We start from the raw sequence: 19822 nt of genomic DNA, 5'->3' as shown, positions 1-19822 counted from the left end.
GCGGGCCCCGGACAGGTATTCTGGCCGGACTGGGTTAGCAATGTTGGGCGGGGGGGGGGACTCCGCCAGGGGTGCAGGGGTGCCAGCTGCAAGATGCAGACGCTGGGGCCTGAGTGCAGGAGTGGGCCGCCCCCAGGCCCCGGGCGGGGACATCCTCAGCCCCTCCCCAGACTGTTTTCAGCCAAGGGTGTTGTGTCAACAGCCACGGTGTCCAGGCTGTTTGTGTGGGGACAAGGTAGCCAGTGTGGGTTAAACACCTCACGGGGCAGGGGCAGAGGAGAGGCCCAGCGTTCAGCCTTGCTCCCAGGAGACCTTCCTCCCTTTTCCGCATTGCCCAGGGACTCTCTAGGCCCTTCAGCTGCTCATTCTTGGGATTCTCTGGGTCTTTCCACCCAGTGACCTTTAACAGCAGAACAGCAAGGAGAGGTGGGGACTGTGTTAGCGGTTTATTTCCTTTGAAGACTTCTCTAGAAAGATTTCTAGCTGCTGCTGTTTGCCCAGCCGGGCATGGCCTCCCCTCCTTCGCCAGGCTCAGACCCCGTCCTGCCTTGGGTCTGTGTTCCCCTTCTCCCTGCCCCTTTCCTCCTCCTCTCGCCGGGATCTCCTAGAGACCACCGTCCCTGGGGCTCTTCGTGTTCTGTCCCCTTCTCTCAGTATTTTTCTTTATCGCACTTGATGACCTCTCTGTCCCTTGTCCCTCTCTGTTTCCCATTTCCTCTCTGTAGAACCAGTTAGGGGAGGAAGCTGGTCTGGTGTGGAGGAGGAGGAGGACCCTTTTCTTACTTGTTCCCTGGCCACCCCAACTCCCTCTCCTAACCAAGAGCACTGAGGCTTGGAGGCGAGACGGAAAGGGCCCTTCAGTCACTCTCCTGCTGTTTGTTTCCCAAGGATCTCCTTACTGCTCGGTGGGTGTCCCGGGCCCAGGCCCTCCCTGCGGTCCCCCTCCGTGCGCCCCAGGGCACTCTGTCCAACGTGGACTCCCGCCAGCTCACTGGCCAGGGCAGAATGACCAATCAGAGAAATGACACTGGGTCAGCCTCCAACTCCAGGACAGAAAACCCGAGTTCCCTGGGCACAGGCCAAGACGAGGACCGCAGCTGTCCTGGCATGCAGTAGCCACTGTGCCGCCTCCCTGGGGCCTCCTGTATCCAGGCGAGCAGCAAAGAATGGAAAAATCCCTGGCCTGCTAGAAGATGTCTGAATGACTGGGCCATGTTCCTCTGACCTCGCCCCCAGCCCGCCCTTGCACGGCCCTGTCTGTGGTCACATGTCCGAACCCCACTGCTGGTGAACCGGGGAACCCCAGACACACTGTGGAGCTTGCCCAGGCTCCCCCTGGGCTTCTGACCAGGCGGCCGATGCTGTGGTGCTCTGCTGACTAAGAGTCCTGTGGCTTGGCCCCAGCCTTCGGGAGGTCACCTGCCTGCCCCCGTGGGTGAGATCGAAGGAGACAGTCCCAAGGACCACTGGGAAGAACGCCATTCCCCCCACGTTGGGGCCTGGGAGCCATGCCGGGGAAGGCTGAAGGAAGGAGATGGGGGCGCTCCCTGTGACCCCTACACAGAGTGGGGAGAACTCGAGTGGGGAGGGAGGGGCTGATGGGAACAGCCCAGCCTGAGTTCCCCAGCCTCCTCCCTCTAGGTTCTTGTCACTGTAATGAGATTCTCCATAGGGATTTAAGAATGTGGCGATTCCATCCCACGGCTACCCTGCACCCCAAGGAGGGAGGTCGAGAGAGACCCCCGGGCTTGGGAGGAGATGTTCTCACCCAGCAGAGCTGAGGTTCTGCCATTTCCTGTCCCTGGGGAGCAGCTGGCGTTACCAGGGCAACAGGCTAAAATAAATCTTGTCTGGGTAGGGCCAAGGGCAATGTTGCTAGGGCAACTGATTAGGCCAATTGTTCGGCTCCAGGCTTTTCCTGGTACCCAGCATGGCTAAATCACCTGGCACTGCCTGCCCAGAACGCAGGTACTCAGATCCCTGCTCCCTCCCGCTCCCATCTGTGCCCAGCACTTCTGGGTTCAGTGACACAAGGTGGCCTGGAGCTGGTCCTTGAGGCAGCCATGATTGCACAAGGACTGGGGTGCTGCACGGTGGCCTGGCTGACGGGGAGCGGGAAGGAGGAGGGATGAAGAAGGCGCCTGTGGGTAGCTTCAGAGCACAGCCCATCGAAGGACCTGTGGATGCCCTGTTCCTCCAAGCAGCACCAAGCCTGGGAAGGGGAGGGGCCTCCAGATCTCTTTTTTGCTTGCTGCTTTGCACACCGTAAGTCTGTGAAGACCACACTGGAGGCAGTGGCCTTGAACATACTTCTGTCTGGGTGGCCACTTCTAGGTCTGTCGCATACCTGCTTCTCCCTGGCCGATGCCCACCAAAGGCGGTGACTGCCACCGGCCCCAGTGCATGCATGAGCTGACGGCACCTCCCCTGCCCCTTGGGAAGCTATGGCGGACCCGGATGCACCTGGTGGAGGCCCCGGGCACCCCCTGCCTACCAGCCAGCCGCCCCCCCTCACCATGCTGGTTGGTGCTATGCACCTCACTCTCAACGGGACCCTTGAAAAGATGGTCAAGGATCCTAGCTTGCTCGCACGCTGCACTATGGCTTCCCCAGTGTTCCAGAAGAGTCCCACACAGGCCTGGGAAATGGAGAAGCGTCAGTGGGACGGCCTGCCCTCCCAGCTCAGACTGTCATGGCCTCTGGACTAGCCTGAGACAGCGCAGGCTTCCCTTGCCTCCGTATTCTTGTTCTATCCTCTCCTCCCCATATGCCCTCTTCAACAGGGGCCTCGGCTGCGCACTTCCCCCTCCTCTACCCTCTCCGCAGCCCCCGCTTTAGCTCTTACTTGCCACAGAGCGATATAGGAGGTCCTCTAAGGCTCCCACCCAAGCATCAGCTCCTGGGGTGTCTTGCAGAGTGGGCAGTGACTAGAGACATCACCCCCCACCCCACCCCACCGCAGGAGTCTGTGGTCCTTGGAAGGATCAGAAGAGGGGTGGTGTAAAATGTCTGAATCCCAAACCTATCTCAAAATCTTAGGACGGAAGAGGCAGAGGGTATCTCCACCACAGAGTCTGCACCTCTGGTCAGAGCCTTCAGCTGGCCCATGGTGGCATTTGGGGACAGCGGTGCTGAGAAGGGGCTGAGGGCAGTGAGAGGTTTCTTCCCAGGTTCTCCTTCAGTGGCCCCTTGGCTGGAATTCTGGGGGTGTGGTCTATGCACAGGGACCCATCTAAAAGCTCACTTATCTGAAGACCCCTCCTGTCACCCTAAACGCGGAGAGAACCTGAAACTCCAGCTCTTCTGAAATCAGCACAGCCCAGTGCTTGGTGGCCCTGAGAGCTAGGCTGGCTTGGGAAAAAGAGCATGGGACCATTGTTGGGGGGGAACGCAGGTGCTGGACGCCTAGAGTGGGAAGTGGCGGGAACAGAAGGTGGCGCCGCCTGTCAGGGCCGTCCCCAAATCGGCAGGACTGCGGATCGCTTCCCGACGCAGTTCCACTCACACTGGCCTCACTTGGCCGCTCCCTTAGCAGTCAGCTCAGATCCGAGGAGACGCCCACGCACTCCCCGCCTCCGCAATCCCAGCCCAAGGGTGCTTGGGGTGGGGTGGAGGCCCGGTCCCCTAGACTTCCCCAATCAGACTTCACTCCCACGGCCCGACGTCCAGCGCCGGGGGCGCGCGAGGGTTAACCCCGCGGGGGTGGGGACTCTGGAGCGGTCTGCAGAGAGAGGCAGGGAGGGAGCGGGCAGGAGGCGTTTGGAGGCGTGGGGAGCCGGCCGGGGTCGAGCCTCCGAGGAGGCCGCTGGAACCTCGCGACAGCCATTGCCGCATACGCCGCGCGCAGCGAGGGGACACCGCAGACCCCCTGCCCCAAACTTCAAGTCCCGGAGCAGGGGCGAGACGCTGGGCATCAAGACGGGTGGCAGCCTGTCAGGACGCTGCCCCCTTCCCCGGAGACCGCCACCTCCACCCCGCCTCTGCTGAGTCTCAGCCCCGATTGCCTTTGGCCCGGGGATGAAGCCCGGAGGCGGTGGCCCCACGGCGGCCCCGGAGTCCGACCTGGCGGACAGGCCGCTGGTTCTGCCGCGGCCCTGGGCCTGTCCGGCTGACGTACGGCTCTGCGGCCACCTGCGGAAGCAGAAGTCGCAGCGCCGCCGCTTCTTCGTGCTCCGCGCCGACCCGCCGCGCCTCGAGTGCTACGAGAGCGAGAAGAAGTTCCGCGCGGGCCGAGCGCCGCCCAAGCTCAGCGTGAGCCTGGCGGGCGCGTGCACCATCAGCAAGCGCGTGGACGCGCGCCAGCGCCACCTGATCGTCCTCTACACGCGCGACCGCAGCCTGGGCGTGGCGGCGGCCTGCGAGGCGGAGCAGCAGGCGTGGTACAGCGCCCTGCTGGAGGCGCGCGCGGCCGCGGGTGAGGCCCGAGCCTGGGGCGGGCGGGGCCGAGGGCGAGGGGCCGGGGCTTGGGTGATCGCGAGTTTATCCGGGGTTGTCCCTCCCTGTAAGTCTCCGAAATCAAGTTCAAATATGAAGCGTTTACACGTGTTTAGTTCTCGGGGCAGTGACTCCAACCGCCCCGGCCCAACAGCCCCTGTGACCGGCCCCCTTTCTCTCCAGGTCCCAGCCTCCACGAGGACCCCGGCGCCTGGATTCTCGCTCCGTTTCAGGACGTCTGGCCCGTGACGCTGCGGCCCAAGGGACTGGGGCGAACACAAGGCCTGGGCAGCGGCCGCTACCGCCTGTGCCTGGGTTCGGGGGTGCTGAGCCTGCTGCGGAAGCCCAAAGGCAGAGGCTCTGGGGACACCCAGGCTTCGCCTCCGCCGCCCGCCCTGCGCCTGTCCCTGCTCAGTGTGCGCCGCTGCGGCCACGCAGACTCCTTCTTCTTCCTGGAGCTCGGCCGCTCGGCGCCCACGGGTCCCGGGGAGCTGTGGCTACAGGCGCCCGACGCCCTGGTGGCCCAAAGCATTCATGAGACTGTACTGGCCGCCATGAAGCGACTCGGGGAGGGCGGTGCCACTGGCAGGGCTGAGCCACTGCCAAGGGATCCCCCGACCGGCGCTTACAGACCCTCTGCCTCCCAATCTTCTCCGACCCTGGCCTCGACAGCCCAGTCAAGTGGCGGGAGCCCTCGCGGGGGCCTCGGGGAGAGAAACAGGAAAACCCTCCAGATGCTGGCAAAGGCAGCCTCGCACCCCAAGGACTTGGAGCTGGGAGGGGGCTACGTAGCCATGGGAGCCGGGAGCAACTATGAGCCCATGGGGGGTGGCGAAGCGGGTGGCTACATGGTGATGGCACCCCCTGGCCTTGCGGCCTCTGCCCACGCAACTCCCCACGACCAACTCCAAGTTTGCCAGGGCACTGAATACGTTCCCATGAGCCGCTTTCTGCCAGGGTCCTTGTTCTCCAGCTCCCTGCCCGGCTCCTCTGAGCTCGGAGCTGGGGAGTCTGGACCTTCCTTTCAAGGACCCCGTCGCAGCCTGGGGGAATGTTGGGGACCAGCAGGGGCGCATCCCTCCTTGCAGCCGCCCTCAGAGCTAGCAGGGGAGTACGTGTGCATCAAGTACGTGGCCCCTGACTACTTAGGAATGGGCACTGCCACACAAGAACCCCCCAACGGCCGCCTCAATTACGCTGACCTGGACCTGATCCCTTCACTGGAGGTTCGAGGCGACAGCAGGAACCCACAACACAGCTATGCCCGCATCGAGTTCCAGAACCTCAGGGAGGCTCCGGTGAGATGTGGGCAGCTCCGCCCTGTCTAGCTGAGGGATGGATGGGGAGGAAGAGAGAGAACAGAGCCAAGTTATGAATGCCTTCCTGCCTGCTCCCCTCAACCCCCCTCAAACTGTTCCCAAAACAGAGGGACCCCTAGGGCCTGCTCTCAGGTCAGCCCTGGCCCCCAACCCTGCCCCCAATGACTGGTCCCTCAAGGACCTGCTCCTCCCCACCCCGCACCTGCAGGGCCTGCCTAGTATCTCGTTGCAGCCAAAGAACTAGTCCCGGCCCCAGGGCCCCAGAGCAGGAGGTACTGAAGCACCAGGTATCTTATCTCTACTGCTTCCTGAAAGTGCTGTGCCACTCCCTTCCTCCCTAATTTCCCTCTTCCAGTGACAACACAATCACAATACAACTCAAGTGTTCGCACAATCCTCCCTTCTCTGGAGCCTAGTGGACCTGAGAACCTTCTTGCTTCCGTATCCTTGTCTTCTGTATACTGTACTGTGGACCCCGACACCCTATGCCCTACACCCTATTAAAGTGGTCCTGCTTGGTCAGCCTCGAAAGGCCTTAGATCTACAGATTCCCCTGCCCCCTTGCAGGGGTGACCGATGAGTAACGAGAGTTTGAGAGGTGGACAGCCTAAGCCACGTAGAGGAAGAGAACCCATCCCTGTCTCCATGCCCCACTCGGCTACTCACTTACTACAAGGAGCTTGTTTGCAAACCAAAACACTGTTTTATTGTCAACAGAACCTGCGGGGGGGGGGGACCCACAATGCCCACAGAAGAGCTGTGTTCAGTGGGCTTCTGGAGTTCGTGGGACAGACGGGTCAGTGCAGCGAGAACAGCTGGGCCCGCCACTGGGGCCTGGGTGGTCAGATACAGGGTCTGGGGAGCCAGCAGGGGGCGTGGGAGCCCCCGAGGAGGCAGGTCTCGGAGCCCCCTGGCTCATCTGCAGGAGGCCAGTGAGGGCGATCAGCTCAGGCCCACTGAGCCAGGCGGTGGAGCAGCCCGGGGAGGGGGTGCGAAGGACCCAGGGAGTCATGACAGGAGGTGGGAGCAGCAGCTTCAGAGAGCCCATGACCTGAGGAGAACGAATGGAGAAGTGTCTCCTCCCAAGCCCTGCGGGGGGAGTGGCCCCAGGCTCGGGCAGGAATGACACTCACCTGCTGAGGGGCCTCGGACAGGTACAGCGGGACACGCTGGCCACAGGGCAGCAGCGGGTCTGACAGAAAGACATCTTCACGGCACATCACTGGGAGCCCTGGGGAGGAAAAGCCAGGAGGGCAGCAGGCTGGGGTTCCCACACCAGCGAGGGCCGCACTGGTTCCCAGACGAGCTCACGCAGGGAACCTCCAGAGCCTGGGGGACCAAGCCAAGTACCTGCGTCCCTGGGCACGTGCTCTGCGTTCTGATGCCCTGTTGCTGGGGCCCGGGGCCTGAGGTCCCGGCCTGACGCTGCCTCATACAGTGGCCAGAATGAGGGATGACACAAAGTCCGGCCTGAGAAGGAGGCGCCTGATGCACAGCTGGGCCCCTGTGCCAGAGGCAGGAAAGATGGATCCCTGCAGCTTCGGCCCCCTCCCGGGGCACCCCTGCCCCCTCCCAAGGCCTGGGCCACAGATACTCCCAACTCACCCACACCAGCCGGGGTCCTGCTTTAGCCTTGTAGCTGGGGTCCCACGGTGCTAGGACCGTCATCCTCGAGGGGGCCACCTCCCAGGCCATCTGGGGCGGCAGGGCAACTGCAGGGGTGGGGTTGAAGAGATTAAAAGAGGCTCAGGAGTCCGTGGAAAGGTGTCTGGGGCGGTAAAGACTGCAAGGCCTGTACCTACCTGGGGTTCCCCGGGACTGCTCGGCAGCCAGGCCTGGGGGGGCCCGGGGCAGCAGCTGCTCTCTCCGGGTCCAGGAAGGCCTTCGGGACCGGGGCTGCGGGCTGGGAGGGGGAGGTACTGAGGTGCAACCGTCACAGCCTCCCCCTTATCTCGGAGGCAGGGCCCGGGGGATCTGGGGCCGGGAGTCTGAGCACACCCGGTCCTCAGTGTGGGCGGCGGCGGTTTCCTCCCACGGTGGGGCCCCCTGTCGGATTTCCCTGCGGCGGGGCCCCTCACCTGTCCTGTGGGGGGGTTCCTGGCTCCCCCAGTCCTTCCTCTCCAGAGCTCCAGACCTCGCCGGGGTCACTGCCCGCCGAGGGGCCTTGTTTCTCGGGCGCCTGCTCTTTGCCCGCGTCCCACAGCGGAGGCGGCCGGGGCAACATGCCGCGTCTGACGGGGAGGGCAGCGCGGGCAGCAACTCGGGGCCCCGCGTCCGCACTGTCTACACCGTCCACGCCGTCCACGCCGTCCACGCCGCCCGCGCCTCCCACCTCGCTCCTCCCGGACCCACGAGGCTCCCTCCTCCCGCGGCGGCCCGCCCTCTCGCCGCCCCGCGAGCGCACGTCGCCGGCCCACCTCGCGGGGCCTCGCGACCACGCCGGCGCCCAGCGCGTTTCCGGGCCACGTGGCGCGCGCTCCCGCCGGGGTCTCGCGGGCGCCCCCTGGCGGCGGGGCTGGCGGGGTCCGCGCGCCTTCGGCCACGGAAGAGCGGCAGTGCCCCGCGGCAGGGCCACCTCCTTTCCCACGACCCACGGCATTCATTCGCAGACGGACACACACACGCATACCCGAGGGGCAACCTATGGGGCCCGGCTTCTTTATTGCACTTGACACAACATCTGGGACCGTCTTCTATCCTAGACCCTCCGCCACACCCAGGGGCGGCCAGGGGCCTCGCTGGGCCTTGCTGGGCCGGCCGGCTTCCAAACCCTTGGGCGGGCCGAGGGGCACCCAAGTAACAGGGCCAAGCCTGAGGCCGCCCTCACCAGAGTCCTTGCTAGGGAGCAGAGCCGGACGCGGCTGTCTTCTTTGTTCCTGGGTTCCCGGCCGGATCGGAGCCCTGTGACCCGACCTCGACCCCTATGGCCGTTCCAGCAGTGCGTGGATGACAGCAGCGATGTAGGGGAGGCCCCTTCCCGGGGCCCCCTCCTCTTCCAAGATGTGGTGGGGCTGGCACAGGGACTCCTGGGGGGAGGGGCCCGGGTTAAGTGCCCGTCACGTTGTTCTCTGGCTTCCCTGTCCTTCTCAGAAGGCAGTGGGGGAGAAACCCTACCAAAGCCTGGGCAAACAAGGCTGACAGGATGGCCCTTCCAGGTGGAGGTGGCCAAGGTCAGGGGCATCCTGGACATGGGTTGGGGACAAACGAGATACAAGGAAGCTGCCAGCAGGTGACAGAAGGGCGATGACACAGGAGGCCAAGGCTCAGGGGAGCAGAGACCTGTCATTTCCAGAGGGAAATGCTGGAACAGGCAAGCTGACAAACAAAGCCCCTGGGGCATGGCCAGGGCTGGGCCTGGCCACAGCAGGAGCAGACGCAAACACACACACACAAGAGGCGGCCACGGTCTGTACAATTTATACACAGAGACAGGGACCCAGCCTGGGCCCCTGTATCCCCTACAAATATAGAGTTCTCTCTACAAAATATAGATAATTTAGCTCCCCAGAACAATGTGGGGGGTGGGGGAGGGACGGCAAAAGGAGAAAGGTTGAGATCAACCCTCTGAGGGAGCAGAGGGCAGGGGCTGGAGGGATGAAGGCACCATCCTACTGAGAGGTGGGGGAGGGGGCGGGGCTACAGGAGGGTGGCCAGAGGCTGGGGGCCCAGGGTCTGGGTACACCAGAGTGGGGCCTCTGAGGTCAGTGTTTGTGAGGGGAGGGGGCTCACTAGTGTCTTTGGTAGGGGCTGAAGGCACCACTGGTAGGGACCGGGGTCGCACAGGAGTCATAAATAGAAATAGGGTGATGGGGGCGGGGAGAAAGGGTGACTTCAGGTCCTAGGAACCCAGGAGCCGAGTGTAGACGACAAAGAGCAGCAGCATGAGGACCACGTAGAAGAAGATGAAGCCGCCCAGACCAGAAGGGGGCCAGACGGGCGGGGGGGCCCTGCCCCCCACCCGCTTCACAGCCTCCATGGTGGTCCATAGCCCCTGGGCAGTGCCCTGGAGGAGATCCGAGGGCGAGCACAGGTCGGCCTAGGAAGGGAGTAGGGACAGACGGACAAGGACAAAGAGCAGACGTCAGCAGCAGCAGCAGCAAGACAATCCTTCCCACCCCCTGCCCTCACGTGCCAGGGGCTGAGCCACGCCCACATGCGCAGCGCAGGGCAGGGACACATGCAGGGCAGGGACACATGCAGGACAGGGACTTGCGGACATGCTTCTTTCTGGGGAGCAGACACCCCTGTGAATGGAGCCCCGCCACCCATGCGGAGTGCTCAGCTGAGCCCGGAACGTCGCCACCCTTTATAGGAGGGATCTGCCCTGGGCTCCCCAGAATATACCCCCCATACCTCAGGCACCCCCATTTTTCGACAGGCTTCTAAGAAACTCTCCACATTTTTCCGAGACTTGAGAGCACTAAGTTTTGGCTGGGGGAGCGTGAGAAAGGAAAAGGAGAGGAGAGTAAGGGAGAGGCCCTGGCCGTCCTCTGTCCCATCCCCTGCCTCCCGCCCGGGGACAGAACTGACCACAGCGGGTGAGGGCACGTGGATGAAGGGCACGGAGCGGGGCCGCAGCTGGTTGGCCAGCTGACACAGGATGACCCCATTGGCCAGAGCTTCTGCCAGGTCCTCGGGCAGGGGCCGCTGCAGCCTTGACTCAAGGACCTGGGAGGCAGGAGGATGGGGGAGGGGTCAGGTTCGCTGGGGACTCCACCTGCCCCTTGCGTCCTCAGTGGAAGCACCCACAGGGTAGGGTGGGAGGCCAGGGAACTCGAGGAGGCTGAGCGGCCCCCTCAACTCCCCACCGTGCCCGGCCCCGCAGATCCCACCTCTCTTACCTGGCGCAGCTGGGCCATTAGCTCCTTTTCATCCAGAAGCTGGGGGGATCGCCGAGGTCTCAAAACACAGTCTGGGGAGGAAGGGCCTGGAGAAAGGGGAGGAATGTGGGCTTGTCTCTGTCACCCACCGCCGCCGACTTCCTAGCTGGGTCACAGTGTCTGGCACTCCCATCTCCTGCCTCCGTGCTTGTGGGATTTTCAACACAAAGGACAATAGACTAGCGACTTCCCAGGCCAGAAGGGGAGTCCGCAGCCCAGGGCTGAGGGCTGGGTTAGCGCAGGGGACAGGGGAAACCCACCTGAGCCACTCTGCGAGGAAGAACGGAAGAGGAAGCTGTTTGGTCTCTGAATGGAGCCGAGTGGCCGGGGAGCAGGCACTGTCGCTGGGGGCCAGAGCCAGAGCCAGAGACCGGTCAGAAAAGACACCCTTCAGAGTCCCCCTCTTCCCTCAGGCCCCCAGGCCCCAGCCACCCCCTCACCTACAGAGTCCCGCCTCCTCTTCCCCCAGTCCCTGTCCCACCTGGTCCAGCCGCAGGAGGGGGGTCCTGGGAGGTGGGGGCGGGGGCGGGGGCTCCCTGTCCTCCTGAAGTTCCCGGCTGGGTGGCACTGGACTTCGGCATGCCACTGAGGACAGACAGGAAGCGAGTTAGAGGGGATGGCCGGGGCACGGCGCGCAGGGACAGAGCTCAGGGAGGTGGGTCTGCGAAGACACATACTCATAGGAGGCCTGAGTGGACGAGGCAGCGGCCCCTCCGCCAGCAGCCCTGATCCCCAGCTTCAGAAAACTGGAAAATGAAGGACATGTGGGGTCAGCAGCGCAGGCAAGGGACCCGCCAACCCCAAGGGGCAGAGGAGCTTCTGAGGACCCATTTCCCCTCATTTCCAGGCCCCCGCCCAACCCTGCCCCCTTGCCCATACCTGTCCTTCCTGGGGGCCCCCCACAGCGCACTGTGCTGCTGCTGCTGCTGCTGCTGCTGCTGCTGCCGCCGCTCCCGCTCCTGCCACAGCTGCAAGGTGTCGGGGCGCCGCCGCTCCTCCCCGGCCGGCTCCTCCCGCCTGTGGGGCAGAGGCAGGACCAGTGAGGCAGAGCTGGGTCCGGGGACAGGAGGGAGGCGAAAAGGTGCGGGGTCAGGTGGCTCCGGGGTACCTGCTGCTGGACGCCTTCTCGGTGTCCCCTGCCACAGGGCTTAATTCTGGTGGCCGCTGCTCCTAAGGAAGGAGCAGCAGGAGATGGAAGTGCTCCCCCAAGCCTGCGCCGCTCCCCGCCCCCCACAGGTCCCTTGCACACTGCACAGGACCTGCACGTGGCCAGGAACGGGACCCTCACCTCAACAGCGCCTCGCTCCTCGTCCTCCCCAGGCACGTGGCTGTCAATGAAGTCAATCTGCTCAGGGTCTCCGTCAGCTGGAGAGGCCAGGGCATGTCAGCAAGCCTCTGGGGGCCTTTAGGTACTCGTACCTTACCCCCCACCCCATACCCTGACCCCACCACTCACCAGAGCCATCCTCTCTCCGCTCCCTGGGCCCCCGAGGCTCCCGGGCCAGCTCTGAGATCCGGAAGGACAACTCCGAAAATTCATCTGTTGACTAGAAATGCAAAAACGGGAGCGAGCTGCGCTGTAGTGCTGGGGGTTCGTGGGGTTCAAGCCCCTGGGGTCTGCTGCTGAGCCAGCCCTTCCCCGAGATACCTGGGCAAGGGAAAAAGACCACTCCAGACACGAACAGTCACCCTGATACTCCCAGGCACCAAGCAAAGGGTCCTGACTCAGAGTTTCTCCCCCAGAGCCAAGACCCCCAATGTCCCGTGGAAAGGAGGCCCTTACCTCATTCCCAGACCACCTCTTGCTGCCACTGTCGACGCTGTGGAAGCCTGAGTCCAGCCCACCATCGTACCGACGTCCAGGAAATAAGTCCTCAGCAGGGCTGGTGGCCGCCAGGGAGAGCCAGTCAGTCCAGCACCTCTCATCCTCCCACCAAAACCCACGAGTCCGTGCTGCCAGGAAGGAGCAGGAAGTAACCAGGCGCTTGCTTCCTTCCCACTTGGGACTTACCAGGGACTGAAACTCGGGGGGCGAGAAGGGGCCAGGTCCCCCAGCGCAGACCCCCCACGCCGCCCAGCTTCTGTCGACAAGTACTTGAAGATATGAAGTTTCCCCTTCAGACAGATCTAGGTATAAGGAGGCACATGGTAGGGGTTAAGGGAAGGGGGCTCCCCCGGATCCTGCCTGGCTACTCAAGGGACTCATCTCCCAACTCCTACCCGTTCCCAGCCCCGTCCCCATGGTCTAGGGCAACCCGCCCCCCTCACCTGAGCCGGAGGGCTCTGCAGGGGGTTGCTGTCCAGCAGAATGACCTGCAGGTGCCTGAGGCGGCAGAAGGAGACCGGGATGCGGGAGACACGGTTACAGGAGAAATCCAGGCGGACAAGAGGAAGATCCCCCAGCTCTGGGGGTGGGTGAGGGAAGAGTCAGGAGCCTGCCCAAGGGTGGGGCCTTGTGTTCACTTCCTCTGCCCTCTGCTCTGGCCCACTCGCCACCCTTGGGGCCACCACGTCCTCTGGCCTGGCTGGCTGGCTGAGGGCGTGCCCCGAGAACAACCTCCCTGCTCCTCTTCCTGCTTGAATCGGGCCCACCTCCAGGCCTCCCCCGCCCCGAGCTCCTGCCCAGCTCATGGGCTTCTCTCTCCTCTGCCCCCCCCCGACCCACCCCATACTCCGGCCATTCCTTCATCCCTGACTGACCGCCCCAAGACCCAAACTGCGACACTGCACATGGTCAAAAACCATGACTTGCAGCCGAGGCTGCTGAGGGTGAGCGGACCATGACCTGCACAAAGGCACCCAAGCAGGAGGGGCCTGCATTCCCACCGGAACTTTACGAGCTAAGCCCTTCCCACCCCAGGCAAGGCTGTGCCCACCCACACGAAAGGGTGCCCTTTTTCTACTTCTCAAACATGCCCAGTGGGATGAGGGGTGACTAGAGACACAGAGGAGCACTCACCACCCCCAGGCCCAGCGCGGTCCGAGTGCTCGTGAGCTGGCTCGGACCACCCTCGCACCACATCAGACAACCTCCAGCCCTGTGAAACCCCTCATGTGTGAAAATAAAGCCAGAAAGGCTTCTGGGCCTTTCCACGTGCTGTTTGCTCAGCTGGGACACGCAGTTTTGTGACCATCTTTCAAAGTGCAGCTCAAGTGTTGCCTCTTCCGTGAAATCTCTCCAGAGACAGGTAGGAATTTACTGCTCCTTTCTCGGTGTCCCCAGGGCATTTTTGCTTGGGTCTCTCTTACGGTCACATAAGATCAAATTATGTGATCGGATCTCTGATCAAATGCTTGTTTACAGTGCTACCGACTTAGCGGGAGAGAGGGCCAGAGTAGAAGGAGGGGGAGCCCAGAGAAAATGGGTGACCACCTGACCGCCTCTCTTGTTCTTTATTGTTCATATTTTTATTTTTTAAAGATTTTATTTATTTATTTGACAGAGAGAGAGAGACCACAAGTAGGCAGAGGGGCAGTCAGAGAGAGAGGAGGAAACGGGCTCCGTGCTGAGCAGAGAGCCCGATGCGGGGTCGATCTCAGGACCCTGGGACCATGACCTGAGCTGAAGACAGAGGCTTTGACCCACTGAGCCACCCAGGTGCCCTCTCTTGTTCTTTAAAACCAAGATTTGCACGGCTCCGGCTCCCGTCCTTCCTACCTGGCCCTGGCTTGCATCTCTCGCCACATCCGTGCCTGGCAGTGCTCCCTCCCACCCGCACGCTTTGCACATGGGTTCCCTCTGCCTGGGATGCATTCGGAAGGAGAACTTTCCTTCACAGGTCAGCTCCTGCCACCCCTCGGGGGGCGGGGGGCAAGTCTTCCTCAAGCTCCCCGAGCAGGGCCACATGCCTCCCTCTAGCTCCCGCAGCTCTTTCCATGGCCTGCTCTAGCACGTCCCTCCACTTGTCTCTCCCCGGGAAGCCCGGACATTTTCAGAGTTGGCCCTAGGTGTGAGTGACATCCCCGTCTACCTGACCCCCACCTAAAACATAGGATGCACACAACAGTGCCGGCGGAATAAGGGAAGGGGCACCTGCTTTGGAGCAGAGGCTATCAAATGTTGGAGTGGATCACAATTAGCTCATTCAACTGGGGTCGGGGGCTGCTTGGGCTCCAGCTCATGGCTCCATTGACTCGGAATCTTTGGGGGAGGAGGCATAGGGCATCATCTGACTCAGGTGCCCGAGAGCTTCCACTGGCTGAGTGATGGCCCTGGGTGGCCCTGAAGGTCCCTTCCAACCTTGGGATTCTGCAGAGTGCCAACCCACTTACCCACTCTCCTTTCTGTGCCTTGTTCCTCATTTGTGAAGATAAAGTTAATAACCCATGCCTTGTCAGCCTCAGAGGGATGCCAGTCAAGAACAAATAATTTAGTTTGTCTTATACACTGCAAAACCCTGGGCACCTAGGTCGGTGATGTTGAAGAGTCTTCGGGACTTCTCCAGTGCAGACATAACACACTCTCTCCACACCCCCACACCCCCACCAGATCTCTATTCTCCTCACCATCGGGCAGGGTGCTGAGCTGGTTCCTGCGCACACTGAGGTCCCGCAGGGAAGGGAGACTGCACAGCTCCGCCGGGAGGGCCTGCAACTCATTGCCGCTCACATCCTGCAGTGAGGAAAGAAGTAGGCCAGGAGCCACGAGACCAGGGGCATCAGAAACTGCCTCCAGCCCCTAGCCACGTTCTTCGGTGCCCCCCTCCCCAAACTCTCCAAAGGCCCCTGGGGCCTGGCTCGACGGCCCCCTTCTTGCCCTGCCCTCACAAGCTGCCGCAGGCTTCCCAAGGCGCTGATGTCGGGAGGCAGAGCCCCTAGTTTGTTGTTGCTGATGATGAGCACCCTCAGGGGCAGCTGGCAGATGTAGGGTGGCAGCGACGACAGCTGGTTTCGGCTGTGGAAGGGAGAAAGGCATGGGGCTCACTCCCGAGGCCCGGCAGCCCCGTGCTGCCCTCTCTCCGGGGCACTGGGAGGGGCACTCAGGGTACGGTGCGCTGGGAGGGACTTGGGGCTCCCACCCTCTGCCGGCCATGCCTCCCTACCTGAGGTTGAGGTAGGTAAGGGCTGTGAGATTCCCCAAGGCTGGATTCAGGCATCTCAGGCAATTGTGGTAGAGGCTCAGGCCCTCCAGGGACACCAGCTGGCATGCTGCCTCCGGCACCTCGGGGAACCGGTTCCGGGACAGGTCTAGGAGAAGCAAGACATCAAGGGAGAGCTGGGGACAGGCCCAGCCCCTGGACAGAAGGGCCCTCGACTTTCCCAGAGCCAGCTGCCCAGCAGTCCGCCTCCCCGTTGGACCTAAAGAATCAGGCCTGTAAACCTGGGCTCCCTGGAGAGAACAAAGCTTTCTGCAAAACCGAGCACATTCCGAGCATTAGCAGAACAGCAAAGGCCGCAGGGTCACTGGGTTGGAGAAGCCCACACTCAGGACAAACCACCTTCAGATACACAAATGAAGGGCTATCCTGGAAAGGGTGACTGGCTTCTAGAACTCTTGCGGTTCCTGCTGTTGCTCCAAAGGAAACAGCAAGGTAATGGGCCAGGCGGCTCAAAGTGAGTATGGGCAGCTGCCCGGGGAGACCACTGAGAAAGCTAATCCCTCTTCGCCCCTCCACGGGGGCCTCGTCCCCAGCCTCAACCTCTTTTCAACACAGGGGAGAAGCCAAGGGTCATTAGAGTCTGGCTCTAGAGAATAAGGCTCCTGGCACACTGGACAACGGCTGTTCATCGGCCCCTCTGATCAGCAAGCCAGCTCCAAAGGTTTGTGAAGGAACAGACACCCAAGGACCAGGAGGGGAAGGCGAGCCGACCAGGCTGGAGGCAGAAGCTGGAGTCCTCAGGTCCCTCCCACCCCAGCCTCTTCAGAACCGGCCTCTTTCCCACCCTCTCCCAGTCCCACTGGCTCCCCTCTACTTCCTATCTTACCGACCCAGGCTTCAGGCGCTCAGCACTTTTGCCTGTGTCTTGGTGTGGGTGAGGAGCCGGGAGGCAGGTAGGGAGAGTGAAGTCTATGACCACCGCTTATTTCAAGGGGTCGCTTGCTACTCCAATGAAAGGAGTCAGGCATGGGCTTGCTGCCAGTCTGGGGACACTAACCGCTCAGAGCTCTGCAAGCCTGGGTTTCTGTTTCCTCTCCTCCCCTGCACAGGGAGGGGCCCAGGGCCTGCAGGGGGATGTCCCTGGCGATAGAACTTCTGTGAGCTTCTTAGGCAGCCCTCCCCAGGAAGGCGTGAGCCAAAGCTGATGGGAGGGAAGCTGGGGTCTATCCCCCAAGGAAATGAGTCTTGTGACAGGAAATGGAGTAGAAACAATCTATCAGGTTCTGTGTCGGTGTCTGGTGGGCCCTATGTTTCCCAGGGCGGATGACAGCCCGAGACACCAGGCCTCCTTTTTCCTCCCTCTCTGCTCACAGCCCTGGTGTGCAAGGAGAGAAGACCTTTCAAGGGAGAAGAGCAGGTTGCCCCGAGGCGGAGGTGGCCAGATGCAGTCGTCCTCTGTTGGCCTGCCACCTGGCTGCTCTCCCTGCACCTACACAGGTGTGCGTGCGCACTTGTGCGTGCTGGGGATGACGCTGGGGGAGGACAAGATGGGGCAAAAGCTCGGAGCGGAAGGGAGCCCAGGCTGGAGGCGGCAGGGCACAGGAGGCACAGGATGTGGTCTATAAGACTGTGAGCTGCACTTCTCCTTTGCGAGAGCCGCCCCTCCCCGCCATCTCAGGATTCATCCTGCTTTCGGGGGCCCCAAGGAACAGAATCCAGAGGATATCAGAGACCTGTGCCATAGGAGATATGCAGGGAAAACCATGCTTCAGAAAGAGCGGGGAAAGCAGGAGAGGGCTCATAATACTTTAGCGGAGTGTTGGAAGTGTTTGGTCTGGGCGGTAGGGCGAGGTGTAGAGGACAGGGTACACGCAACCCTGACTGTCACTTCCCTTTTCCACCCCAAACTATCAGCAATCTGCTTGGGGAGAGGGATCAGAGGAGAACGTTCTGGATAAGACAGAGTCCACCTGGCCTACAACCTGGGTCCAGAAAGGATTCAGGATTTCTGCATGGAGAGCGGGGAGAGGCCCGTGGGAAGCGAGGATTTTCCCGCTCCAACACACAAGCTCCCTCAGAAGGGCCTGCACCCCGAGCCGGAATGCTGGTGGAGGAGCGTGGGAGGGGGCAGGAGCTGGGAGGGGCCAGGGAGTTCTTGGTAGTTTTCCCCAGGAGTCCACTCACAGAGGCAGAGCCCTAAGGAAGTCAAGAATAACATTTGGTCTTTGTCAAAAAACAAGCAAGGGGGAGGGGAAAGGGAACAGACGGCGAGTGTCACACAGCTGCTGAGGTCAATCTGAAGCTTGGGGGGGTTAGGCGGCTGGGGGAGACGGAGAGGGAGAGGAATGGCTCCTGGGGCTCACTCGGTCCCTGAACTCACTCTCTGCATGGCGGGGAAGCGAGTTTACCCAGCAACCCAAGTAAAGTGGAGAGGTTTAAACCGGTCCTCCCCAGAGCAGTGGAGAAAACAAGGCCGGTGCCCTCGTGCATGTTTGCAGGTGAGAAGGCACCTGCTGGAGAAGAAACACAACCAGTCTCCGAGCTGTGTCCTCGGGAGGGAAGACACTCACCCAGCCCCAAGTCCCACCCTGGGCTAGGCTGGGGTGGGGCTTCGGGAATGCAGGCCTCCTCCCCGCTCCCAATCTCCACCCCCCAGCTGCCAGCCCAAGGTCATAGGTTGTTGCCTCCTGAGCAGCTGTGGCCTGACTCACCTGTCATGGTAGAGTCCCCCACACCCTGCCCTCAAGAGACACCAGGAAGGGGGCGCCTGCGTGGCTCAGTGGGTTAAAGCCCCTGCCTTCAGCTCAAGTCATGATCCCAGGTCGTGGGATCGAGCCCCTCATGTGGCTCTCTGCTCAGCAGGGAGCCTGCTTCCCCCTCTCTCTGTCTGTCTCTCTGCCTGCTTGTGATCTCTATCAAATAAATAAGCAAAATCTAAAAAAAAAAAAAAAAAAAAAAAAGAGAGAGAGAGAGACACCAGGAAGGAAGGAGCACGATTAGAGGGATCTGTGAGTGGGGGAGTAGAAGGGCAGTGGGACAGTCTCTAGTCTCGCAGCACTCCTAGCCAGGAGATAAGATTTCCTTCCTTTCAGCAACTGCCTCATGTCCTTCCCTCTAGGGGAAAGTAGAAGCTGAAACGGGAATTCTAGGGTCTCTATGAGGTCACAGGCGCCACAGTGACCTCACACACGCGAGAAGGAGGGGGAGTCTCGGATAAGGGGGTCAGGAATAATAGATGGAAGAGCTCGAGGAGAAAAGAGTTAGGGGACATGGAATATTTGCTTCTTTCCCATAGGCTAGCAGGGTGAAGAGTCGAGAGGGCCTGCGACCTTAGGGGGCGGGACAACAGGCACGGTAAACAGCAACACCAGGTTGTTAGGGGTAAATCCTAGGGAAGAGAAGGCCTAAGGCTGCTCGCATCTCGGTGGAACGGGGGGGCGGCGGGGGAGAGTTGGGAGACGAAGTGGAGGAAGATAAAGGAGTCCTCAGAGGGGGCTCGTGGGGGCCGCTTTAAGGGACGATCAGAACTGAGGTTGAGGAGATCAGGAAAATGAGTCAGCCCGGTGAGGGGCGGGACCGTTCTACAGGTGCGCAGCTATGCAAATAAAGAGAAGCAGAAGACCGGGGAATTCTCCCAACGCTCGGCCGGGGCACTGGGCGTTCCGTGCAAACGAGAAACGCGTTCATTGTCTGGTAGTTCTCAAAGTGGGGAGGGGGAGGTAGCAGGGTTATGCAAATCGGCGGGGTCGAGAACCCCGACGGTCAGGTGAAGGGGCGGGCCAGGCTCCGGAGCCCGGTGAGAAACAAGCCAGGGGCGGGGCTATGCAAATGAGGGTCCCGGCCGGGGTAGGGGGGCCGGGTGCACTCACCAGCCTGGGTGATGTCTGACAGGTCGTAGCTGCGGGCCGCGCCCCGGGGGAAGTGCTTCAAGCGCCGGTTAGATAGGTTCAGGGTCCCGGTGGCCACGGCCTCCTCTAGGGCCCGCTCTGCACTGCGGCTCCCGGGCAGACCCGGAGACCCTGGAACGGAGGTCGTGGCTGCCGCCTCCTCACCCCCGGCGGCGAGTGGGGCCGCTACCGCCGCCGCCATCCGCTCCCGGCGGCTCCCGCTGCCTGACTGACGGGACCGGCCGTCCCTCCTTCCCCCTCCC

At 62.1% G+C, this 19822-nt stretch overlaps 3 protein-coding genes across 4 annotated transcripts; 1 reads left to right on the top strand and 2 right to left on the bottom strand.

Annotated features, from left to right (window-relative positions):
* Positions 1-35: 35 nt before the first annotated feature.
* Positions 36-6280, top strand: LOC101671264 (insulin receptor substrate 2). Its single transcript, XM_004761517.3, has 2 exons — positions 36-4414; positions 4618-6280. Exons 1-2 carry the CDS (start codon positions 4018-4020, stop codon positions 5760-5762), a joined length of 1542 nt encoding a protein of 513 aa, XP_004761574.1. The 5' UTR covers positions 36-4017; the 3' UTR covers positions 5763-6280.
* A 156-nt stretch (positions 6281-6436) lies between these two features.
* Positions 6437-7977, bottom strand: SAP25 (Sin3A associated protein 25). Its single transcript, XM_004761524.3, has 6 exons — positions 7832-7977; positions 7556-7656; positions 7359-7465; positions 7104-7257; positions 6887-6984; positions 6437-6804 (listed from the first exon to the last, which is right to left on the bottom strand). Exons 1-6 carry the CDS (start codon positions 7975-7977, stop codon positions 6517-6519), a joined length of 894 nt encoding a protein of 297 aa, XP_004761581.1. The 3' UTR covers positions 6437-6516.
* Positions 7978-8538: 561 nt separating this feature from the next.
* LRCH4 (leucine rich repeats and calponin homology domain containing 4) lies at positions 8539-19807 on the bottom strand. Of its 2 annotated transcripts, none has more exons than XM_013061046.2 (18): positions 19542-19807; positions 15676-15820; positions 15401-15527; positions 15140-15245; positions 12902-13038; positions 12645-12760; positions 12417-12516; positions 12090-12180; positions 11922-11998; positions 11742-11803; positions 11513-11650; positions 11311-11379; positions 11115-11218; positions 10894-10977; positions 10595-10680; positions 10284-10421; positions 10107-10184; positions 8539-8779 (listed from the first exon to the last, which is right to left on the bottom strand). In XM_013061046.2, exons 1-18 carry the CDS (start codon positions 19759-19761, stop codon positions 8675-8677), a joined length of 1983 nt encoding a protein of 660 aa, XP_012916500.1. In that variant the 5' UTR covers positions 19762-19807; the 3' UTR covers positions 8539-8674. The 2 variants fall into 2 exon arrangements, with proteins under 2 accessions (XP_012916500.1, XP_004761580.1); XM_004761523.3 differs by lacking the exon at positions 8539-8779 and adding an exon at positions 9155-9789.
* Between the last annotated feature and the right edge of the window lie 15 nt (positions 19808-19822).

The sequence above is a fragment of the Mustela putorius genome, unplaced genomic scaffold, assembly GCF_011764305.1.
Source record: "Mustela putorius furo isolate JIRA1106 unplaced genomic scaffold, ASM1176430v1.1 tig00000139_pilon_pilon_pilon, whole genome shotgun sequence".
NCBI classification, from domain to species: Eukaryota; Metazoa; Chordata; class Mammalia; order Carnivora; family Mustelidae; genus Mustela; species Mustela putorius.
Note: the sequence above shows the minus strand (reverse complement) of the source record. Positions and strands in the feature narration are given on the sequence as shown.

What these genes read in the sequence shown, in the direction of transcription:
- LOC101671264 (XM_004761517.3), top strand. Translation starts at nt 4,018, where the DNA reads ATGAAGCCCGGAGGCGGTGGCCCCACGGCGGCCCCGGAGTCCGACCTG. An exon ending in GGAGGCGCGCGCGGCCGCGG is followed by an intron (nt 4,415 to 4,617) that starts GTGAGGCCCGAG and finishes CTTTCTCTCCAG; the next exon opens with GTCCCAGCCTCCACGAGGAC.
- SAP25 (XM_004761524.3), bottom strand. Translation starts at nt 7,977, where the DNA reads ATGTTGCCCCGGCCGCCTCCGCTGTGGGACGCGGGCAAAGAGCAGGCG. An exon ending in GCAGTCCCGGGGAACCCCAG is followed by an intron (nt 7,466 to 7,555) that starts GTAGGTACAGGC and finishes CCACCCCTGCAG; the next exon opens with TTGCCCTGCCGCCCCAGATG. An exon ending in GCACGTGCCCAGGGACGCAG is followed by an intron (nt 6,985 to 7,103) that starts GTACTTGGCTTG and finishes TTTCCTCCCCAG; the next exon opens with GGCTCCCAGTGATGTGCCGT.
- LRCH4 (XM_004761523.3), bottom strand. Translation starts at nt 19,761, where the DNA reads ATGGCGGCGGCGGTAGCGGCCCCACTCGCCGCCGGGGGTGAGGAGGCG. An exon ending in AGAGGTGGTCTGGGAATGAG is followed by an intron (nt 12,181 to 12,416) that starts GTAAGGGCCTCC and finishes TTGCATTTCTAG; the next exon opens with TCAACAGATGAATTTTCGGA. An exon ending in TTCCTCGCAGAGTGGCTCAG is followed by an intron (nt 10,681 to 10,893) that starts GTGGGTTTCCCC and finishes CCCTTTCTCCAG; the next exon opens with GCCCTTCCTCCCCAGACTGT.